The sequence below is a fragment of the Pleurodeles waltl genome, chromosome 8, assembly GCF_031143425.1.
Source record: "Pleurodeles waltl isolate 20211129_DDA chromosome 8, aPleWal1.hap1.20221129, whole genome shotgun sequence".
Taxonomy (NCBI): Eukaryota; Metazoa; Chordata; class Amphibia; order Caudata; family Salamandridae; genus Pleurodeles; species Pleurodeles waltl.
Genome location: NC_090447.1, coordinates 78,299,439 through 78,315,095, shown reverse-complemented (window position 1 = coordinate 78,315,095; position 15,657 = coordinate 78,299,439). Strand labels below are relative to the sequence as shown.

The 15,657-nt window shown below is 45.2% G+C and overlaps 1 protein-coding gene across 13 annotated transcripts in view; it reads right to left on the bottom strand.

Moving 5' to 3' along the window:
* Window positions 1–15,657, bottom strand: part of ARAP1 (ArfGAP with RhoGAP domain, ankyrin repeat and PH domain 1) — a 720,258-nt gene that overhangs the window by 342,023 nt on the left and 362,578 nt on the right. For all 13 annotated transcript variants that reach the window (XM_069203774.1, XM_069203773.1, XM_069203771.1 and 10 more), the window contains one exon: window positions 517–671. In XM_069203774.1, the coding sequence (XP_069059875.1) occupies window positions 517–671 (155 nt within the window). The remainder of the gene's footprint in view (window positions 1–516; window positions 672–15,657) is intronic.

Sequence of the window (15,657 nt, the reverse complement as noted above, 5' to 3'; positions counted from 1 at the left end):
CTAAAAACACTCACACAAGCCCTTTTTAGTTTTATTGCACATCACTGAAAAATATGATTCACGCTGTGCAAAGAAAATATACTATTACTCTAACCAGAAGGCCTAGTTTAACAAAAGGATGAGTAAAAATAAATAAAAACATTAAAAAAATAATAAAGAATATAAAAAAAGCATTGACAAAGTGAAGAATCGGCCCAAAAGCCTTGTACTGAAATACATTGCACAAAATACTATCACGCACAGTGTAAGAGTTAAGTGGGCTGTTCCAGCGCCCCAGGCTGTGGTGGGCATAAGGAAAATGAGACTGACAGCCTAACAGACCAATGGGTGAAGAGAGGTGACCTAAAGCCCTCTCTTTGTATTAATTAATTAATTAATATATATATATATATATATATATATATACATATGCATTTTCTCTTTATTAACTTTTAATTGCATGAGTCTAGAAAGATAGCTAGGGCTGTCTGATGTCTGACCTTAAAAATAGATGGAAGAGAGTGGGGGTCTACTCACCAAACTGCGGCCTATGATGGACAGTGGTCATCAGTGGCTTAGGCACGGTCACCGAAGGGCTCTGTGGTTTATTACGAGGTATGATCGGTGGAGGGAAACTGAACTGCTTCTCTGGAATCCGAGGCTCCACTTCAGCAGGGGGAATGGGAGGAGGGCTGGCAAACAATAAAAACAAACAAAAGACTTTTATGAAAATTGGCTGTGTGGCTTGCATGCCTGGCACACACTGGCCAGCACCCATCAACTATCTGACAACAGCTGAGGTCAAACTAAATCACTGATGGCCACAAAAAGAACCTGTACATTTTCATCAAATTCAAACAGTTCAAACTAAATAAAACTCAGGCATGTTTATAGAATATTATAATGAACAAAGACATTTCCATCGAGTCACGATTTTTGGATTATTCTGGTAGTACTAAGGATATACCTATTACATGGACCATACCTGTTATTGTATAGTTATCATAAGGGTTGCGAACACAACTGAGGCACAGAAGGAGTAAGCGCACAAAAGCCTTTTGACTCATTTCAAGGAGGGCAGGGATGTGGAAATTCATATCGCCCGACGCCCAGGACATCTTGTTTGGGGTCAAGGGCAACAAGTTTTTATGTTTCCTTTGTCCTTGGGACAAGTAGGCCCAACCCCCTGCAGCACAAACCCATTGGCTGCCTGTTTACAGAGAGTTTCCAAAAGATAATGCTGTTCGAACTTGTATTTATGGTTCATTATTTGAAAGCCTTCATTATTAGGGTGCATGCTGTAAATAAATGTTTTAAGGTCACACTTCACTACTGACGTTGGTTCCAGTACAAAAAAAAAAAACGTGTACACACATGTTTGAAAAGTTTAGGCTAAGAGGCTAAGTATAATGCTCCCAGAATGCTCTCTGATTATATGCAAATGAAGTGTCATTTAGTAAAATGTGTTGATGCATGCTAGTATTTCCCAAAAATATTTCTAATGGAAAATCAGTGTAACCATTTTCAACACGATTATGGGAAGCATGAAAATAAACAAACACTGACAAAGCCAACTGATCTGACATATTTTTATAAGTCTTTTAGTTTCATCAATGCGTGTCTTGTTTTGACATGGCTTTTGTAACACTTTATTGTTGTGGGAGCTACCAGGCCCTCAACATTGTAGCAAACATGGGCAAAACCCCCCCAAAAGGTTTTTGAACTCTTAAAGCACACGCTGCCACCAGCAGCATAACAAAGGCCCCGCAGCCGCCCTCCAGGGGGCCCCGTCAGCACAGCACCTGCCCTGAGTGAGTCTGGAGAGGGTGCTCCTCCATGTTCTTTGCAAAGGGGCACCCTCCAGTTTCGTTACGTCACTGATTGCCACTGTAGTTCCTGACACTGAACAAAACTACTTTGTGTGCCAATATGCTCCTTGTGGAAGAGCAGAATGCGATCACTCACAGTAAAGCCAGCCGAAAGAGAGAGAAATAGAAGTTTAATAAAAACAAAATGTCTTTGTTAACACCAGACCTAATTAGGGACCAAGACCCACATGTAGGTAGCTTTTTGCATGTCGCAAACAGCGACTTTCGCTGTTTGCGACGTGCAAAAAGCACATTGCGATGCACAAACCCAGTTTTGCGATTCAGTAACCTGGTTACCGAATCACAAAACGGGTTTGCGACTCGCAATTAGTAAGGGGTGTTCCCTTCCTAATTGCAACTCGCAGTGCAATGTAGGATTGTTTTGTGACCGCGAACGCGGGCGCAAACCAATCGCAGTTTGCACCCATTTCAAATGGGTGCTAACACTTTCGCAAAAGGGAAGGGGTCCCAATGGGACCCCTTCCCCATTGTGAATGTCACTGTAAACATTTTTTTAGAGCAGGCAGTGGTCCTGTGGACCACTGCCTGCTCTGAAAAAATGAAACGAAAACGTTTCATTTTTCGTTTTTGTTATGCATCTCGTTTTCCTTTAAGGAAAACGGGCTGCATTACAAAAAAAAAACAAAAAAAACTGCTTTATTGAAAAGCAGTCACAGACATGGTGGTCTGCTGTCTCCAGCAGGCCACCATTCGTGAGGGGGTCGCAAATTGCGACCCACCTCATGATTATTCATGATGTGGGCATTTGCGAAGCCCTTGCGAATCACAGATGGTGTCAAGGACACCATCCTACATTCGGATTTGCAACTCGCAATTTGCAGGTCACAAATCTGAACCTACCTACTTGTGGCCCCAAATTCTTAAAGAAAGTCACAAAAGTGCACCCATGGTATATGTCGTACCCCAATAAAATATTTGTGAACTGTATTTTAGCGTGGGTAAATACGATCTGTAGATTTGCTCATGTGAAAATCTATTGAGCATTTGCAAGTTCATTTTCCCTCCAGCCACTTTCTTCCCAACCCTGGAAGAAGTTCTAATTCTGCCATTGTCAGGAGTAAATGTCCAACCTTTCTTATTATGGGAAAATATTAGAGAGAAGCTGGTAAAAATCTTTAAAATATGCAGGTTAGTAGGTTTGCAGACTCAAAGGCATTCCAGCCCTGGAACTATTGCTTACTGCTTCCTCCAGCCCCAGTATGCAGATCTGCAGAAAGGTGGCAAAATAAGGAAATTGCTACAGTAGGGATTGAAACTCCAAGTATTCAAGCCCTACTATGGTAGTAGCCCTGGCATAATCAGAGAGGCTATTAATTGCTGCCATAATTTGTCGCCACACTACATGGCACCAAAGGGACAAGTAGATCTTTTTACAGGACAAGTAGATTTGAGAAGCAACCTGTCCCCTGGACAAGTAGATATTTTAATAAATTCCACACCCCTGGAGGGCTAAGAACACATTGTTTTTTTTTTTTTTAATTCAGCCTAGCAGGGTATGAGAAAAACACACATTCAAAATTCAGAGGTGGTATAATTTCCTTCAGAAGATTTCATGCTGTGTCTTCTCCACGTGGTCCAGTGCTTTAAGCTGGCTGTACTTTTGGAGCTAGATGTGCGACAACATGTAGAAAATATTTCCATGTCTAATGAATACAGCTGTGGTCCCTTTGAGACAGGCCAGTGTGCACACAGGGTCCTGCCCACACGCACCAGGCATTGGTACGCGGTGCTGAGTGAGTGAACCAATAAGAGGAGGTTCAGCTCTCCCAATAGGGGCCTCAGACCCAATCACCAGGCTTATGACACTTGTCTGTGTGGGCAGTGGTGTAATGAAACTTGAGCCCCCACCCCCTGTAAATTTCATGAAGGGGCCCCCTCTCTGGACTAGCTCAAGAGTGCCCAGGCCAGGGTACTGTGCAGGAGGGGCCCTCTGGAGTTCAGGACCCCCTCACACCACGGGGGCTGCAGGGGCCTTTGTTCCACCACTGTGTGGGTTGAGACATACCTTGAATTATGAGCAAGGAAGCCAAGCCACCACTATAAGAAGAGTAACTGGAATACTCACAGGGGTGTGGAATTTCATAAAATATCTACATGCCCATGGGACAGGTTGCTTCTTAAATCTACTTGTCCGTCCCCTTGATGCCATGTAGTGCAGCGACAAATAATGGCAGCAATCTCATTATGTAAGAGCTCTGGTAATAACCTGTCTGATTATGCCAGATAGTAGGGCTTGATTACTAGAAATTTCAAGCTCTGCTATAGCAGTTTTCTTATTTTGCCACTTTTCCACGGATCTACATACTGGGGCTGAAGAAAGCAGTAAGCAATAGTCCCAGGGCTGGAATGCATTTGAGTCTGTGCAAACCTACTAACTTGAATGTTTTAAGGATTTTCACCAGCAATTCTCTAATCTTTTCCGATACTGAGAAAGGTTGGAAATTTACTCCTGACAAAGGCAGACGTAGAAGTTCTTCCAGGGTTGGGAAAAAAGTGGTTGGAGGGAAAGTGAACTTTTAAATGCTCAATAGATTTTCGCCTGAGCAAATCTACACATACATATTTGCACGTGCTAAAATACAATTCACAAATATTTTCTAGGAGTACGATTTCTTGATCTACTTCTGTAAATTCTTGTGAATTCATGAAAGTCGCTATTTCAAAGACATATACCATGCGTACACTTTTCTGACTTTCTTTGATAATTTGGCCCCTAATTAGGTCTGGCGGTAGCCAAGACATTTTGTTTTTATTAAAATTCTATTTCTATCTCAGTCTGTCTATTGGCTGGCTTTACTGTGAGTGATAGCATTCTGCTCTTTCACAAGGAGCATATTGGCATACAAAGTAGCTTTGTTCAGTGCCAGGAACTACTATGGCAATGTGTGCTTTTTGAGACCCAAAAACTTATTTGTTTGCTTTTTGCCAATGTTTGTTACAATTTTGCGGGCCTAGCAGCTCCCACAACAATAAAGTGTTACAAAAGCAGTGTCAAAACAAGAAACGCATTGACAAAACCAAAAGACTGACAACCAATGACAGATCAATTGGCTTTGTCAGTGCTTGTTTATTTTAATGTATCCCATAATCTTGTTGAAAATGGTTAGGCTGATTTTCCATTATGAATTTTTTCTGGAACTACTAGCATGCTTTAACACATTTTACTAAATGATGCTTCAAAGAAATAGTACCTAACATTTCACAGCAGCAAAACAATTTTTTACTACTTGCATTTTTTAAAATATTAAATTTTGAACACGAAGTCTTATCACATCACTCTTGCTTACAAGCTTCTGCAAACATTTGCATCTAATTAGAGAGTATTCGGGAGCAGTATACGTAGCTTCATATTGTTAAACTTTTCAAAAATGTGTACACTTTTTACTGGAACTCAACCATCAGGGGCGTAGCTTGATCAGTAAGACTGGGAGTGAATGAGCTTTAAACTTCCCAACAATCACACCGGCACATAATGGTAAAATCTGTTATTTGAGAAGTAGAGCATGAGGGGGCTTAACAGGCAGTGGGACGGGACAGCAGTGTGGATTGTTGGGAACATTTATAAGGCAATATGTTGTAACATAGCCAAGTTTTAAGAACTTCAAAACAGAGAGGAAAGTGTGAGTGTGTGTTTTTGTCTGTATGTGCGTGTAAAAATCCCAGGTGAAATCCAACAGCCACCTCACCATACTCGATAGAGAGCACCTGTCCCCAACTATTTACTAGAGAAACATTTATTAGTGGGGTGTAACATCCCAAACACCTCCCGAAAGCTACACAACTAAGAATCATTCTTAACCATGCCCGACTGTGCTAAAACTCAAACGGACTCTCATCTAACCAATCCCCAAACTCTGTATCATGGGTAACTGCATCTTGATAGTTGTGATGCACAGGGACAGCATCAAACAATGTCTTGTACAATTTGAGACAAACCAGGAGGGGGACGAACAGATCAATGTATCTGGTGCAGGACAAGGATATATTTGTTTCCGGCTGGGTAACCAACTGGCAGTACTTAATTTGTAAATAGAAACGTGTCGGTGTAAACAAGCGGCTGTTGCAATTAAATGTGAGAACATGGAATACTGAGGCAGCGTAATCCTGAAGCCATCTCGGGCCTCTTTAATCCATTTACAGCCACTGCCTGCCCCTTCAGTTCACTTCTGCAGCTTTCTGCTCTCTCCCTCTGTGGATCTTTTTCGTTTTTCTCTTCCTCCGTCTTTCCCACATATGTCTTGTGTACGCAGTGAATGCTTGAGCCAGAAAAATAAGTGCTGGTCCTCAAAAGTAAGTGCCGGTGCCCCGCACCGGAAACCACCGGCTCAAATTAAGCATTACCACCTGGTTTACGGAAGGGCTTTTCTGCAGGAGAACTATTCTGCAGTTTGTGTCACTCATTAGATATAAAAATACATTCCCATCATTATTGTTAACGAGGAAAGATGTACATGTATTGATGCTAGTGGGAGTGTATGTGCAGTACATTATGACATGGGAAATCTGCTTCACTAATGAAATGTGTTGGAACAATAGAAAAACTGCTGCAAGATTGCCGAGAGAAAATAATGTACTGTAAGATGTATTTATTTATGGACCATTAATATCGCAGTAATAAATGATTAATGTACTATTGATCAAAAAATGAAAATGTAAGCATTAATTTAAATATAATACAAAATAGTATTTTCCATGCCACATACGTCAACACCCTCTTACTGCATGATCAGATGCGGCATTGCTGCATAAATTCAGTAGCCCTGCTTTAGCGAATAGTCCGTTCTAGCAAAATATGCCTTTGCTCCAAGACATCTTTAACAACAATATTTAAAAGAAATATCCTTTGGTTAGACCATTTCCCCTTGCGGCTTGCTCTCAGTACACTCCAACCCTACACATGGGTTTGGAAACGCCTCTTCTTCATTGATAAGTCCAGACGTTCACGTTGGCATGTAGGACATCAGGAATGGAGGCCAGAAGCTTTGGTGTGGCTGAAAGCCAAAAATGCTGCGAGACCGTAACTGGTTTCCCATCCAATTTGAAGTGCATAGCTTTGTGAGGCAGGTCTGCTGGAGAAAGGGGAACCACAGTATTTGGCGCCACCTAGTGATGTTGCAGCGTTAGTTAGTTGTGTCACGCAGGAGCAGACCAGGTCTTTTTGGGGTCGAGCCTGCGTTGCATGCACTCGTGCATGCGTATCGCTAGCGAGACGCTTTAGATATCAGAAAAGGGCTCGGAGCCCCGTCGACGTCACGTCAGTGTCTTTCATTGTCAAGTTGGCTTGCCTGTTAGAATCTGCTTCTTTTGATTAGTGGAAGGCACGCAGACGTCATTCCTTTTCCGGTGGTTAGCCCTCCTCGAGTGCAGCGACCAGGTACAGAAAACATGTGAGGCTCGCTGGGTTTGTGGACTACTTTTTCTCTATTTTCGCAGCGCGATCTCGCTGGGCAAAAGTCGAGCGCTTCGCATACTATCGACCTTGTTACATAGTTAATTGCACTTTTGCCGGTTATGTTCATAATTGCACTTTTGCCGATAGGTATTATTACGTGTGAACTGTAGCAGCGCAATCGCGCTGTTTTTTTCTTTTAATGCAAGAAAAATCCGGTTGGGAGTTTACAACTGTGAACAGCTGTAATTCTGACAAATGCGAGACCCTAGTGCATTGCAAATGCTTGTTTAAATTATGTAGAGATATATTATTTTGTAACTTTAGCGCAGGGACGGTAAACGTCGGGCTTGGTGCAAAACATACACGACTGCCCTCCCCTTGTGAAGGTCGTGACGTCAGATAATTGTATACTTCACAACAGTTCAAGAGGTGCCTACTCTTTGAACCACATTTGAATAAAGGTCACACACGCGACTTGCAAAGCACTTTGTGGTTACGCGAGGTGAGAAAAAAGTCCACAAACAGATACAACTCGGTGAACCCCTACCGCAGACGTTTAAATGACTGCTGGTGTGACCTTGGGCACATTGCATGTGCGCGGAGGCCCTGGCCTTTTTCCCAGGACACTCCAAGGTCAGCTACTGTACGCAAGATTAACCAGCAGGCCTCGTGAGCTCCAAGCAAACAGGTCACTGTGTTACCCTCCAGCCTCACACCCTCCACACTTATTGTCAAGGTGTTACACAGAGAGCTCCTCTTGTTGCGACCAAGTAGTGTTTTTTAACAAGTTAACTTTCAAATTTCGCCAGTCAGGCAGCGCTGCTTTAAAAAGACGGCAATCGAGCCCGCAGGTTTTCATTTACATTGGAGACTTATAACTTTTTTGGGGGTTCACTAACATGACAGATTATCCACTTGGTGGAAGATTCCAACGAGTAAGTCAAGTTGAGATGTGAATGCATGCATTTTAACTTTTTTTCTTTGCCACGTAATATTTTTCCTCTACAACAAAACCCCTTTCCCTGCATCTCCATGAAACCTTGCGGTGTTACACACCAATTCTTATCATGAAAACACAGTGGATCCACTCAAAAATCTCATTTGTACATCGGGGTTTAAATAGTTGAATTTATGAGTGCAAATTCAATTTTGCAATTCACAAACGTTGATTTTGCAGTCATAATGAAATGTATTCATGCAAAACATGACTTCAATATTTTGTTACATCACATATGAGCAAATCTTCTCCGGGTGGCAGACAGAGGGTGTTGATGGGTGGGGTTCAACTGGAAAGTTTTTGGAAATTCACAAATTTGAGCCCGCCAATACACAGCATGAAAATGGGCAGAGATTTACCCCTCTCGTGAGTTAGAGCAAATCAATTTCCAAGGTAAGAATTGGAAGAGAACCCAGTCAAACGTGGTGAGATGTAGGTAAAGAGATTTCTCCAAAGGGAAAAATATCCTTGCCCAACCCCTGTGGCATTAAAAAAGAAAAATAGTAATAAAAGTGTCATTGATCTAATGCAGAGGTAATTTTTTTGCACATTCAGGCTTTGGAAATTCGAAGTGTTCTATGCATTACCAGCAGTCCTGCCTGAGTGCAGGAAAGTTACAGGGATTGGCAATCTTGCAGGCTGCGTAAAAGGAAACAAGGCCCTCTGACTGGGTGATATTGCTGCCACTTTGTCTGGGGAGAAAGGTCTAGCCCCACAAAAATGCAAGAACAGGGAACATCAATGAGCCCGGGAGGGGGCGGGGGGGAGAGGTTGCCCATGCACATTCTGAGGCGCATTTGGGGCAGGGGTAGTCAGTCAAGGTGGTAAGGTGTGAATGCGCATATGGGAACAGCGCCTGGCTAGGAAGGCCGCTCGTGTGGCTTAACCCCTGGGTACAGCAGGGTCAGAGTTTGGGGCGAGAGCCAGGGAGCAGGGGGACAGAAGGCTGTGGGTGGCTAACGGGCAAGAGGGAAACGCAGTGACAGGTGGAGCTGGAGTGGCTCGTGGGCCCGGTGGTGCAAGGCCTCCTCCCCCCCCCCCGGATGGTGCAGCCTGTCGGAGGATGGAACAACAAAGCCAGTAGGAGAGATGCAGACAGATGATGCCAACAGGGAGCATCACAGCCCCTGGACGTTGTCCTGAAGAGGTGGTGTGGGGGGCGTCTGCAGCAGCCCTCCCTACACCGAGGGCTGGGCATTCAGAACTGCAACAGTGTGGCAACCCACACCAGAAAGAGATGCGCCTGTGCAGAAGAGTGGCAGTGAGGGATGCAGGACCATCTGTGATGATGGTGTGGGAAAGGATGAATTGATTTTGGATTATGATGAAGGCAGCGATGAGTGGGAGGAGGGGGAATTGTGCAATGAGGTGGATGTGGGGGTGCCGGAGAAGAGGACGACAGGGAGAGAGGAGGTAACCAAAATTTCACTTGGTGTCTTACAGAGGTCAAGTGCGGACAAGGGAAGCATTGCTGGGTAGTCAGTTCGGAGAGGTAGCGGACGTCACAAAGAAAGGAGGGACACTGACGCAGGACCATCAGGTAAAGGGGACTGGTGGTCACTGTGGGATGCACTGGAATCAGGGTCTTGGAAAAAGCTTGCAAGTCAGTGGAGGTTGGGGATGGAGCCATTGATGACGTGGGGGAAAAGGCAAAGGGGGCGTTAAAGGCAGGGTCCGAAGAGTCTGATAGTGGCAAAGCCGCTAACAGAAAAGGGGTCTAGGCGGAGGGCCTAAAAGGGGATGATGCAGGGGGCAAGGAGATAGCAGAAGGCAAGAAGCAAAACAAATATTTGCCTACATGGGTTTGGCTATGCCTCTGGAGTCCCACCTTTCTGAGAAGACTAAGAACAGGATTTGGAAACACAAGTGGACATGTTCATATTGTTGCACAGGGACATACTGGCTAAAGAGTGGTCCAGGGAAGAAGAGTAGGAACTGACCAGGAAGCCTTGGGTGCCCGTCAATATGGAGAATCAGACATCAGAGTTTTTAATCTATGCCAACTTCTATTGTGAGAAACACCCAGACAGGGTCATTGCCTTCTTTCAATACATGGACAAAGCCAGAGGCACTTCGGGGGCTATGCGTGGCTTAGTTACAATGAGGAATCTTAACCCAAATAAGCCATGGGGGGAGGTGGATTACGAGCTGTGTATGGTATCTACACAATCCACAGCCTCTACGTATACTGCAAGCAGCCTTCCAATCACATACTGGCCTTTTCAGCCCCATCGCGCTCCACATAGGGCGGGATCTGTGCCAAAGCCAGCAGGACCCAATGTTGGGGCATGTTGAAATTTCAACAAAGGGTTTTGCTCCAGGTATCCATGTAAATTCAAACACGAATGCTCCAAGTGCAGGGGGAGGCATCCCATTATGAAGTGTTCCACCCTGGCCAGTCCACGACGAACAATGGAGGGCAACCAAAGGAAGAGGACTGCAGGGCCCAGCCAGGCCAAAGGGCTTCTACGCCCATTAAGGTAGAAGTCCTGATACCTTTGCTTGCTGTCTACCCAGACAGGGAGGCAGGACTAAAGCTGAGAGGGGTTTCAGAGAGGTTTTCATGTTGGTTACCAGAGCCCCAGGGTATGTAGGTGGGCAGATAATTTGAGGTCGGCGAAGGAAGCCCCTGATGTGGTGGAGGTAAAATTGGGAAAAGAGGTGTCAGAAGGGAGGATCGCGGGTCAATTTTTTGACTGGCCTATGGTTGACTTGATCATATCCCCACTGGGAGTGGTGCCTAAGGAGGGGATGGGAGAGTTCAGAATGATACAACATTTGACATTGCTGGAGGGAGCTTCCATTAATGATTCAATTGCAGCAGAAGTCACTTAGATGTTGTATGCATCAGTGGGTGACACCATTTATTTGGTGAGACAGTGTGTACAGGGAGTGGAACTAGCTAAAAGTAACATAAAATCTGCTTTCCAGCTTTTGCTGATACATCCCAACGATTTCCAATTGCTGGGCATGCAATTTGGAGGTGTCATCTATGTAAACAGGGTACTGCCGATGGGCTGTGCCATTTTGTGTGCGCTATTTGAGGCCTTTAGCACACTCTTGAGTCTCCATGATGTTTTTGGAACACAACACGGTTTGGCAGGTCCAAATGTTTACGGACACGGCTGGGGCGCCTGGCTTCGGAACGTTTTGGGACAGAAGGTGGTGTGCGGAACAGTGGCCAGTACACTGGTTGTGACAGGGATGGAGCATTGCTTTCCTTGAGGTCTTCCCGTTTTTGGCAGCATTGACAGTGCGGGGAAGGGCACTGGATGATGGGAGGGTGCTTGGTATTCCACGTGGACAGCATGACAGTAGCGGATTTGGTGAATAAACAAAGGGTGGGAGATCTGAGAGTTTTGGGATTGTGGAGACATTTCAAGCTGAGTTTTTTGCATTTTAATATTGTTTCAAGGCACAGCATGTACCTGGCATAAACAACAATATAGCAGACTCATTATCTTGTTCGCAGTGGCACTGCTTTCGCAGATTGGCACCGGGAACGGAGGGCGACAAGACAACATTGCCTGCAGACATTTGGGCCTGGGGGAGTGAAAGTGGTTGGTCTGGTCGAAAGGCCTTTGGCTAAGTCCACTAGAAGGAACTACCATTTGGCATGGAACGAATTTGGGGAATTTGAGGAATGTCTGCTGGATGTGAGGATACAGGATTACAGTGAACTTGAAGGAAGAGTGTTACGTTTCGTTATGTATTGCATTGATAAAGGTTTGTCGCTCACCTTGATTGCAGGCAATTTAGCAGACGTTTCGATGTATGGTAAACTGTATTGGGGCTTCGACCGAGCCCGGGACGAGATTTGGGGCTGAATTTTGAAAGGATGGGTCAAAGAAAGGCGTGCAAGGAGGTCGGCATTATGGGAAGCGATTAGGTTTGATTTGTTGCAAGGACTTGCAGTGTTGCCCGATTGTTGTTATGATAGATTTGAAGTGGCTGTATTCAGGTTATGCATGATTTGGATGTGCCAGGTGTCTGAATTGTTGGGATCGTCGGGGTGAAGCATGGGGAAGTACGCATGGATTGCAGCGAATGGGGATTTGGCTGCAACAATCCAAGATAGATCAGGCAGGGAGGCGCAAGTGGGTCTGCTTGTGAGAAGGAGGCAGTCTTGAGGCTTATCTGATGCAGGATTGGCACAGGTTTCAAGTATGGTCCAGGTACAGGCAGGAGGCCATATTTTGCAATAAGGGAGGCAACAGGGTTACGGCATATCAATTGTTGGCAGTGTGGTGCATGGCACTGTGCAGGCTTGGGGAAGATCCAACCAATTTTGAGACACATTCTTTGAATTGGGGCAGCAACATGCTTGGGGTGAGCCTGGGGGAACATTTGTCAGATTGGGAGGTGGAGATCAAGATGCTGTGAGTGCAATGTGTGAAAATGAAAGATGCTGCAGGAGCAGTGGGGCAGGGTGTGTGGCCAGCACTAATTACCTTTTTTCTACTGCAGGGTGCGTGAGGGCCCTGGGGCAAGCTGGTGTCCTGGATAGTTGGACACTGTTCCATGCACAGGGCTGCAAAATGTGCAGACCAGCAGGTTTCAGGACAAAGCCTGGGACTGGCCAGCAGCAGGCATGAGGTTCTACTGTGGGGTAAAGAGGGGATGCACTGGGGCAACTTGTTGCCATGGTTGGCAAAGCTGGTGCCGCAGAGGGGCTGCCCGGACATGCTCCTAGTGCATTTTGCGGGGAGAATGATTAGCTGCAGCTGTCGGGTTAGACTCCTGCAACTTATGCAGCGGGGCTTGAAGGCACTCGGGAAGAGCTTTCTGGGGACATTTTTGGCCTGGACAGAACTTGTGCAGCGGAAACACTGAAGGGGGGCAATAAAAAATGTGCCAACTGACAAAGCTCGGATGAAGCTCAACAGGGCAATGAGGGTTTTTTGCATGGCCAGGGACATTAAAGTGATAGCACATGGAAGCATAATGGAAAACGAGCATTGCCTTTTTCGGGATGATGGGGGGCACCTTTCTCAGATGGGTAATGCATATCATATGATGGAGATGAGGGATGTGGTGAGTAGTTTGTGGAACTAAAAAATGTGGTGCAGGAGAATTTACCAATAAAGCTGTTGAACCATGTTGATGGGTGGGAGGATACAGTGAAACGCCCTATAGGGTTTTCCTGGATGGCGGTATCTTGGGGGTGGAGAGTCACAAGCAGGCGTATCCACCCCTCGGGGGGGCATGAAGGGAGCACGGGCGAACGAAGCTGGTGTGCAGGATTCCTCGATCAGGTCAAAGATTTCCATAGGAGGGTGTTTAGTAGAAGAAGTGAAGGAGAGATTGAGTAACTGGAAGGAGTTCAGTGAGTGAACAGGGGAAGAATGAAGAGAGTCATGGGGCATTGGGGTGAAAGTTTGTGTGTGGTGAGCAAGGTTCAGTGAGGGGAAATGGCAGATTTACAATATTTTGATAGCTGTTACTAAAGATGAATAACTGTTCTTGCAACCTTGTCCTAATAAATATTCTTTTCATGCTAACTGCTGACATGGCGGGTGTGTACTGCACGAAAACTGGCAGGTGTCTTCACATACATATCTGGGTTTATAATAAATATAGGAAAGTGAAACTGAAATTAGTTTTGTTGTGTTTCAAGGCAGCAGAGGAACAAAACCCATCACGGAAAGCACAACCGGAGTGTGTGGTAGAAACAAACACCACAGACAAACAAGATCAGGAGGCCCATTGGCTGCAGGTGTAGGTGTGGGGGCGAGGCCTAACAGGGTCATGCAGAGGTCAGATGGCGGACAATGTGTTCATCTGTGGGTTAGATACTGTGGTCTATGAGAGGCTCTGAACTGTGGTTTTTGTTGGAAAGAACTTGCACAGGTTCACTCTCAAGAGGGTGCATGGTCTACACGCCTACAAAATGATGCAGAGGGCCGCCAAATGCTTTAGATATATATATATATATTTTTTAGTTTAGCTACGCTTCATAGCATCACAGAAGCTGAAAAACCACAGGCAAAGAAACCGGTCACAAAGCCAAGACCTATTGGCTTTGCCAATACTTTTTCTTCAGTCTTTCACTATCATCTTTCTTTCACACCTTCTTTCCATCCTATCTGCTCTCTTATCCATTTATATTTCATTCTTTTCCATCCATACATCTTTGGATCCATCCACCTTCTCTACATCCTTCTTTCTTTTTCATTCCTTCCTTTTTCATCCATCATTCATCCTTCCTCTTGCTAGTCTTCCACCCATCCACTGATTCATGATCCATCCATCCTTTGTCTTTCCATCCATCACTCTATTCTCTTGATCCATTCATCTCTCTACTCATCCGTCTCCATTGATCCTTCCTTGAATCCATAAACCATCTTTCACCCGCTCCAACCATCTACTTCTGCATCCATCCATGTCTTAATTCACCCATTCTCTCTGCGTCCTTCTCTTTATCCCGCCTTCTCTCCACACCACCTCCGTCCATCTCTCCACTGCAATGGATCCCACTTATTATGGGCTTCTTGGAGGCCAGAGTCAATTGAAGTCAACAAAGCCATTAGCAACTCCTTCACAGAGCTGCCTAGGGACACCAAACCCCACTCCAGCTAATGACTCCCCTGCAGTCACTCTGCAGGCACTGATCTTCAGTTACTTGCGCATCTGTTCTTGATTGACTGCCATGGCCTTGGTTCCCTTCTCTCCAGTGAGGTGTGTGTAAATCGATGGCCGTGTCTGATTACACGCTTGCTTGTGGTGTGCACTGAACAGGGTCACACTGACGGACATTCAAGTAAATGGAGGATGAATGAAAGTTACAAGTAGGAACATGTTTTTTTGAGACTTGAGCCTATAAGTGATAAATAAAAATGACTGGGGAATTTGTTGACAAGCTGGATATGATCTTTACTAAACCTTGACACCACTGGTCTTGGAATCAGAGGAGGGCTGACTGGACAAAGAGCGTTGGCGGTAGGCAACAAGGCGAGCGCTCTTGGAAGAGGGTTTGGTCCTCAGACCAATCCTGTCCAGTGCATTCACCTGTAATAACCCAGAGGATGTGAGATCAGAAGAAAATACGACAAGGTGTAAAAAATCTGCAAGACTTGAGTTGAAAGCGGACACTCAGATTCAATGCCGCCAAGGCCAAGGTCCTGCAGATAAACCATGAGCAGTCCTGGGAGCAGCACATTATGGGAAGGAAGGTCTTAGGACTGACAATGCAGGGTGGTGATTATTTGGTTATTCCATGTGGTGACCTCAAATTATTTAATGTAAGAAGGTCAGGGAGAGTGCGGAGTAAACAATATAGCCAGAAGGACAGGAGAAGATTTGCTACTGCAGAACACTCGATTGTTGGGCATCTCCTGGACCACTGTGTCCACTTCAGAGGACCTCATCTCAAGGAGGAAGACAGCAGGCTCAAACACTAC